General features: G+C 39.9%; 1 protein-coding gene across 1 annotated transcript in view; it reads right to left on the reverse strand.

Moving 5' to 3' along the window:
• Positions 1-8,646, reverse strand: part of PTPN21 (protein tyrosine phosphatase non-receptor type 21) — a 42,699-nt gene that overhangs the window by 26,724 nt on the left and 7,329 nt on the right. Inside the window, exons 2-5 of the mRNA XM_072427669.1 lie at positions 8,115-8,392; positions 2,319-2,488; positions 1,796-1,854; positions 917-984 (exon numbers count right to left, since the gene is read on the reverse strand). Coding sequence (XP_072283770.1) covers positions 917-984; positions 1,796-1,854; positions 2,319-2,488; positions 8,115-8,294 — 477 coding nt within the window. The 5' untranslated portion in view covers positions 8,295-8,392. The remainder of the gene's footprint in view (positions 1-916; positions 985-1,795; positions 1,855-2,318; positions 2,489-8,114; positions 8,393-8,646) is intronic.

Below are 8,646 nucleotides of genomic sequence, written 5' to 3' on the forward strand. Positions count from 1 at the left end.
GTATTCTGTATATACTTGTTATTTCTAGCATATGTGTTCTGCTTGTATGATATCACCCCTGAGGAAGCCCTAGTTGGGTGAAACGCGTCGGGTTTTCATGGTTTCACGCCTGCATTTCTTCACATCTTTTCTTTATGGATACTGTAGTATTGGTATTTTTCCTATAATCCCTTATGTGTTCTATGTTATGGTCAGGTATACACTGTCTAGTACCATATATACTGGCATTAAGAATGAAATAACAATATTGTGAAGTTATGGTACACTGTCTAGCGCCATTTACACTGGCCCGAATATTGCTATAATCAATATTGTGAGATGTTTAATCTCAAATTACCTTTGTGAATGTATTGTATTCTGAGCACTTTGAACTTTGTTTCCAAAAAAACTCTCTGTCTGGACTTATTTATTATACTGATTAAATTTGGGGTTGGCACTCTCCTGTTCTAGGGAATAATATGTTTTCTTTACCCCTTAGGGACCTGGCCACTATGTAATCTCCCCTTCCTGTTTGAATCACTTCTACAAGAAGACAATTTAGCTTCAATACAAAGGGAAAAGTCCTTTAAACACGGTAAAGACTGCACATTGTTTTAATGCACCTGGAATGTATTGAGAAGATTAAAACTAAAAGTTACGTTTAAAATTCATCTAATGAACATTAAAAAATGTTTTGTGATCTTAATAATGTCTTCAGGAATTCTTATTTTATGTTGTTTTATTGACCCTGATATATTTGGTTTGGTAATTCCCCGCAGATCTCACTTTGTTGTCAGACTTTGTGTCTGCTCTTTAAAACCCTAACAAGTGACCGTCCATAGGGCGGCGATCTATATAATGCACAGGGCGGGCTGCGGACACTTGTGCTATCCTCAGTCTGTCCGGTATACGAGGAGTTAATGGCGACTCCACTTACCACAGGAAACAAAGCGTATCGCTGCAGGAAATCCTGTGATTCATACTGGTCGTAGTCTCCAAAATCAGCTGTAAGAGGAAAAATATGGAAATGTCACCAATCAGAGGAAAGAACAAAGCATGGAAAATGTTCAGAGTGTTATTCACACAGGTCATATCACTAAGTTATTCCATCTCCACCCTGCAACGGCAAATCAACCGACCACAGCCCAAGAGAGACGGCGATGGGGAATAACCACAAAACTCAAGATAATACTATAATAGAATAAAAAGAAATTCCCCTAAACTAACCGCAGCAATAAATCTCTAAGTTTGAGATTTTTAGGTCAGTACACAGAAAGAAACAAGCACGCACGATTTCTGGATGTATTTTTCTGTAAAAATGAATGCAGTCATTATATCAGACACCTGGGAAGCTGCAATATATATTTATTGGTTGTTTTTGGGTTTAACTGCAATTTATTGATTAATTAAAAAACATATTGACCAGTGAAAGAAGGAAATTTCAATCAAATGTAACCATATGAAAGGTAAACTTGGACATGACTGTAAAAGAGTTCAAAGCCCTTATGTCGCTGACCTCTAAATCTTTACTCTCCACTGCCCACCAGGGCGGAGACATCTGACAACCTAGTGTCAAGGTATGGGACCAGGCATTTATTAGAGCAGGGTTTGGCAAACTTTTTGGACTACTAGGCCATTTCAGGTCAAGAAGGCACACTAGGACAATAAATAACTAGGGGGGCGTTAGGCCGGACTGGAATACTGGCTAGGCCGTATCTGACCTAAAGCCCAGAGTTTGCCTACCTCTGTATTAGAAGTAGCCACAACCCCTATGGGTGCATTCATGGGACGCCATGATTGCTTTTAATCTTTATACTTGCATTGAAAGCAAAAAGAACAAAGGCTGGGTTTGTTTTGCGGTACAAAATGTTTGTACTGATAATACAACAAAAATAAAAAAAAATTTGGCACAACTCAAAAGTACAAACACTGTATAATCATTTGGGGGGTCCTTCTTATTCAATAGCATGGGATAGCAGACCAATTAGCTAGACATAGTATACTCAAAAAAGTATAGGATCGAAATCGATAACAGCGTCTCGAATCCCGACGCGTTTCGCCACTTCCTGAGCTTCCTCAGGGAATACGTAAACAGTCATACGAAATGTATGCCGATATGATGACCAGAAGTTTGCCTAGATTGGATCCAGGATATTTGTGGGTTGCTTGGAGTAGCACCCACTGATATTTTCAAATTGGTGTTAGATCTAAAGGCATCAGTACCGGAGAATCCATGCATGGAATTAAATTTGTTACTAGATCTAAATTTATATCATAATACAAAAATGCGACAAGCGCGTTCATTGAACCCAATGAAGATGTTGCAGTTCTGCCCTCACCTGGTGATCTCTTGCTGCAGCTGGGACACAGACGGCACATAGTACACCACTCCAAAATAGACGGTCGGCTCCAAGGCGTATTTATCCAGCTGTTTCTTCAGCGGCTTCTCAAGGTCCACCCAACGCTGCTGGTTCTGTTTGTTGTAGTACCACAGGCTGAAGTACGTCACCTGAGAACAAGAACCACAGAGAAAGAGTCGGTCACTACTCCGATAACAAAACTGCGGAGTGCACATATAGCTGCACATGGTGCAAATGTTGCCTTATAGGCTGAAGCAAGGAATTAAAGCAGATGTAAAACATTTTTGCTTTTTTGCTTGGTTTACCAAACTATTTTTATTACTTTTTCCTTGTTTTCACTTTTTATTTTATATTCTTTTTTCCTATCCTTGCCGTTGCCGATCTCTTCCAGACACTTCATGTCTACTGATCAGTCCATGGCATGTGACAACACAGGTGATCAATTTTAGGACAGGTACAGGACGTTGTCATCCTATTCTAGAAAATGCTTGAACAAGGATCTCCATGCCAGGGTTTATTTAAATGGAAGCTGCAGAGTTTAAAGACTAAAAACCTAAATAACATTGATTTTAGAATGAGGAACGCACCAACTGCTGTGCTACTGAACTGCTTGTTCTAGTCTATGGAGCGAGAAGGAAGGGGGATGAACAAAAGTCCCCCAATGTAGGGACTACAATTATTACACAGTATTTATATAGCACCAACATATTACGCAGAGCTGTACAAAGTCCATAGTCATGTGACTAGCTGTCCCTCAAAGGAGCTCACAATCTAATGACCCTACCCTGATCATTTTTTAATACAGTATAAGGTTAGATTGAGGGGGAGCCAAATAACCTAACTGCATGTTTTTGGGGTGTGGGAAGAAACCAGGGTGCCTGAAATAAACCCACTCAAACATGGGGAGAACCTGCAAACTCCATGCAGATAGTGTATTGGAACACAGGACCTAGCGCTGCAAAGGGCGGAATGCTAACCACTGAGCCACTGTGCTGACCAATAGTGCATTGCAGATCACTAAGCAACTCTGCAAGATGCTAAATTTTCATCCAAAACAATCACAAATCAATATCGACAATGTAAATCCAGCATCTGCACAGACCGTTAAAAAGCAGGTGTAACCGACATTGATACAAACATTCACCAAAATACCAATACAGGGCCATTTAATCATTGCAGAATGTAAGAAAATAATACATGGAAAAAGTTTACTATACTTGGAAAAAGTATCCACAGGTAAAGTTCTTTATGTCTCATACATGATTAGATCCAACAGCAATTTTGTAATTATTTGAATTGATATTCTGATGGCTATTGGAGCTTTAATAAATCCAATGATTCCTGGAATTTTTCTATAAAGGACATTTGTAATTATATATATATATTTATATACTTTTGTAATTATTTGAATTGATATTCTGATGGTCAATTAATTAAAAAGAAGATAAATGAGTCAGCTGCTGAATTTCCTTCTGATCTTATCATTTTATCAGATTGGAAACTTAATTTAGAAGTGAAGTTTTCCCTATGTGTAGAAGTCTTTGGTGCACAGATCTCTTACAGGAAAGCTCTCCAAGGCTGGAGAGAATACATTTCCATCAGTGAAGCTGGGTGATCCAGCAAACCTGAAATGGATCTGGTCCAGGATTCAAAAAATTTGCTAACAAATGTTTTTAAGAAATCCATTCCAGGTTCGCTGGATCACCCAACTTTACTGATGAAAGTGTATTCTCTCCAGCCTCAGAGAGCTTTAATAAATCAGACCCAATGTTCCTAGCAGATATTTTACACCTCATCTTTAATTCTCCAAGTAAAAGTGGAATCTTAATTCTCCAATAGACATCTCTTGTAATAAAGATCTCTCTACAAAATGTTGGTTCCCATTCTTCATTCATTTCGGCTAAATGCACAGCTACAAGTCCTACTTACATGCCATTAATGATCTCCAATGTTTCCTGAAAGATATTTATATAAAATACGTTTTATAACAGCTTGTCCAAAATAAAATAAACATCATTATGTTTTTATATTAATCACTTTCTTTTATTTTCATGATCCATCTCACTGCTGCTTTCTGTACAAGGTTTCTCAAGCTTCCTGTAACTGGTAATGGTGGCTGTCATTTCTTTAGTCCCAGCCTTGCCAATATCTCCATCCATGATTCTCGCCTATAAGGTGGCACAAATGCCTTGCAGGGTTCCCTGGAGCAACATGCACATATATGATGTCTGTATATCATTGCCCAGGATTCCCGATAGTGATTACTGGATCATGGCTGCTTAATATGTACGGCCACTTGTATTCCCCATCACGGGCAAATGTGTCAGGGTGACAAAGAGACAAAGCAGGTGCCCATGCCAGGATCACCAGGCATCATTTTAATGAAAGTTCTGAAGCCAACTTTTAAAATGCCATAGTAAATCTCATGTGGGAATAGTGTGATTGGGTTTAGCTCTAAACAGGCACACGCTTGGCACTTTTTCTCTAGGGAATGGCACACCATGCCAGGGCTTCACCACTTTATTTATAAAAGCCTGGCTGTTCTTTTTTTGCAGCCTCCCACACTCCAGCGTACCTCGGCGTACGCTCCTCGATGACACAGCCGTGCAGGAATGATGTGAAGACACATTTAGCCGCTCTTGCATCAAGATTGGCATGTGAATCCGCTGCCCAGCGACCTGCTGCTGTCATGACCACTTTTGGTGTCAGGTATTGGCAGCAACACCTTTTGTGGATGAATTCCTGAGATGTTCTCTGGATTCCAGGCTTTGCAGATATCTGAAGAGTTTCAGTGAAACCAATGAGTCATCTCTGCAGATAATAAGAAAGTCTCATACTGAGATACTCAGACTGCTCACTGCACCCAACACAGGGACTTGGATTTCATTACAAAGATTGAAAGTGTCATTAATTATTGCAGGTGGAAGAAGATATAGAGCAACATAGCTTTTAATTTACTTGCTATCTTTTTTTTTCACAGCTGTCATTTTGTTCACACCCAGCCTTTCCAATGGCTTTGCCCTCCGTTTTTTTCCCTACATTGCCTTGCGGGGTACCTGGAGCATCAGCGTAGCCACCCTATGCAGAGCATGCTTCATCATAACATGCCAGGTAATCTGAAGCTCCAGATTCAAAGCCACTTCCCTGCTCCACCTCGAACAGCTTTGGTTTACAGCAGACTGAGATAGTGCCCAACCTTCATGAACCGACAGACAGAGAATGGTCAATGTGTACATGGGATGGGACAGGTCGACCCGATGCATGAGGACAAGTGAATTATGTGCTGAGAACAATTTGTACCAATGAGAGGTACAGTGTAACCCTCAGTAATATATGAAGGCAAAACAAATCTGGTGCTGTATAAGAATGGAAATATTTGTCATTCTACTCCACTTACTCTGAGAATCACCGACTGAAGGAATGGGAGAGTAGAACTCCCATGTCCCCCGCGGCACTCAAAAATTCCTAATAGGGAAAAGCAAGAATGCCTTTTCTGATGGTTCCGTGAAATTCCCTGGGATTCCTCCGGTTTGCGATCCCCAGCACTTAATTAACCTCTAGTGCCCTAGGGATCGCATACTCTTCTCAATGAATGCAGCCACAGTTGCAATCATTGAATAGATGCCCAGCAAAAGAGAACTTCCTGACATTGTAATATAAGTATCTCTTACACAAATGATTCATGTTACAGATACAAATGTATCATTTGTAAGAGATACTTATATTACAATATGAGGAGGTTCTCCTGTGCTGGGCATCTTCCTAATGATTGCAGCTGTGGCTGCATTCATTGAGAAGAGTGTGCAATCCGCGGGGCACTAGAGGTTAATTAAACTCTTGTGCCCAGGGATCGCTGAGGACTGCATGAAAATCCTTCTGTTCGGCCAGAGCTTGACCTCTCAGTAGGCCGTTCTCACTTACATTTTTGGTAAGCGAGAAAGGCCCGATTTTCCGCGAGATCGGACCTAATATTCTTGCTCGCTCATCCCTAATCCCTAAATCCCTGCAAAGCAAAATGTTTTGCAGGAGGAACCACTAAGCTCTGTGAGACTAAGGGGGTAAAGGGGATTTTTTAGGGGGAATATTTGCCCAAATTTTTGCTGACAAGGTTTAGCTTTTATACATTACTTAAAGCTGTGCTAAAATAATATTTCCAAAATGCAAAAAAAAGCGGGTTCCTTGAGTATTTGTTCTGTGCAGCAATCCGGCATGATTCTTCTGTGCAGGAGCTTCCTGTAATAAAGACTGATCACCGACGCGCTCTCTCTTTGTGCACAGTGACTGGTCTCGTCTCCACCCCTTCCTTCCTATTCCAGTTTTACAGGCTGCAGTACATGGAGCTGCTCTGCTCTCTGCACAATCTATGAGCAGAACCCTGACAATGTTATCACTTTAAATAGATAACATTTAGGTTTGCAAATGCAGTTGAAGTACACAAAGTTCATTTATAACTTTTGCAGCCAAAAAAGTATAGAAACAATGTTTTGTCTGCAGTTGGACTTTAAGTTGCACAAAACAAAAAATATATGCAATTAGATTGTAAGCTCTTCGGGGCAGGGTCCTCCCCTGTGTCAATGTCTGTATCTATCTGTATCTATCTGCCATTTACCACCCTTATTTAATGTACAGCACTGCGGAATATGTTGTTGCTATGGAAAAATACTGTTTAATATTATTACTATTTTTATTTTTATTAATATTATGTATGAAAAACTTTCTAGGACAACATTCACTTTCACAGGGCAAATATTAGCATCCCTCAGTTTAACTCTTTGATAAGACAAATATATTGTTTTGTATTTACCAATGGTAAAGGTTTTAGTAATCCTTTTTACAAAATAAGAAACTTTTCGTTTTTTGCAACTGAAACTTTAACTCTGGTCACCTGATTAATGTCTCCTTCCATATAACTCTCATATAATAAAGATCTAAAGAGTGGTTAGTCTATTAGAAAGGAATATTTCACATATTCTTCATTCCCAGGGCTTCCAATTTTGTATTTTGCTACCACCCCAGAATGTGGGCGAGCCCTGACATCCTCACCTAGATATACATACCTATATATACACATATATACAAACACACACATACTATATATATATATATATATATATATATATATATGTGTGTGTGTAATAAAATGTGTGTTTGAATATATATGTGTTATATATGTTCTATAGTCACACTAAACAAAGAAAGTGACGTTATAATAGCTCAACCTTCCAATCACATGCAAACAAATCCTGATTTTTTTTTTTCATTTGGTTAGGGTAAAATTTATTTTGGCTTCCCTAAGATGATACAATTCACTATGCATGGTAAACACGCTCTATTCCTTTACTGAACAACTAACAATCATGGGTTTGCTTTGTAGAAAGCAAAAAGGTGCATTCCAGGGCAACTTTAGGCAAAGGAATATAGTGGTGGGAGCCTCTGTTCTTGCAAGATTTACCCTCCATTTCCATGCCACAGTGAATCTCCCACATTGAGGGTGAATCTCCCACATTGAGGACAATATTGGCAATGAGTTCTAACTATATCCACACACAAAGTGAACCCGTCACATGAAACTTTTAATAATGATCTTACAAAGGATAATATGAAATGATGGGACCTAAGGTTGATTTATATCATACATGCATGGACAGCACAGGACATTCTTCAGATCCTCCAGGATCAGTGATATAGAATAGCAGAATCGGCTCCCACATCGCACCATATAATATATAGAGATCTAGATAAAGCATACAGTGATTATATCATCAGCGCACTCACCTCTCGGAGCTCCAGCCTCTGCGCCACCGCCTCCAGGCACTCCTGCCCCGAGCTCTCCACCGACAGGGTAAACTCCACAAACTCATTATTAAGCAGCTGGATCCGCGCCACCAGGCAACTTTTACTGGACACCGTGTACCTCCGCGTCCGCTTTAACTTTAACCCAAACGGAAGCGGCATTTTCCCGAAAGAGCAGGATCAGCTGCGGGTCTTACGAGGTCATCCAGCGCCCATTAAATAGAGGGAGAAGAATTCGTACGTGGAGAACATTCAGGATCCTAAAAAAGGAGGCACAAAAGGAAAGATTAGATATAATACAAATAATACAAAGCCAAGTCGGTTACATCAATATAAAGCAGAATAAAAGATATATAAGGCTGTCGATCCTGCCAATAACTCCATCATCTTTTATAGTGGTGACAAAAATCTGCCGGTTCATCTATCCTCTGTAGCTTTGCCACCACATGCACGGGATCATTTATTAGGAAAGGGGCAGGTAACATGTGATTGCTTAATTATGGCAGGGCAGGTT

The sequence above is a fragment of the Pyxicephalus adspersus genome, chromosome 12 (assembly GCF_032062135.1).
Source record: "Pyxicephalus adspersus chromosome 12, UCB_Pads_2.0, whole genome shotgun sequence".
NCBI lineage: Eukaryota > Metazoa > Chordata > Amphibia > Anura > Pyxicephalidae > Pyxicephalus > Pyxicephalus adspersus.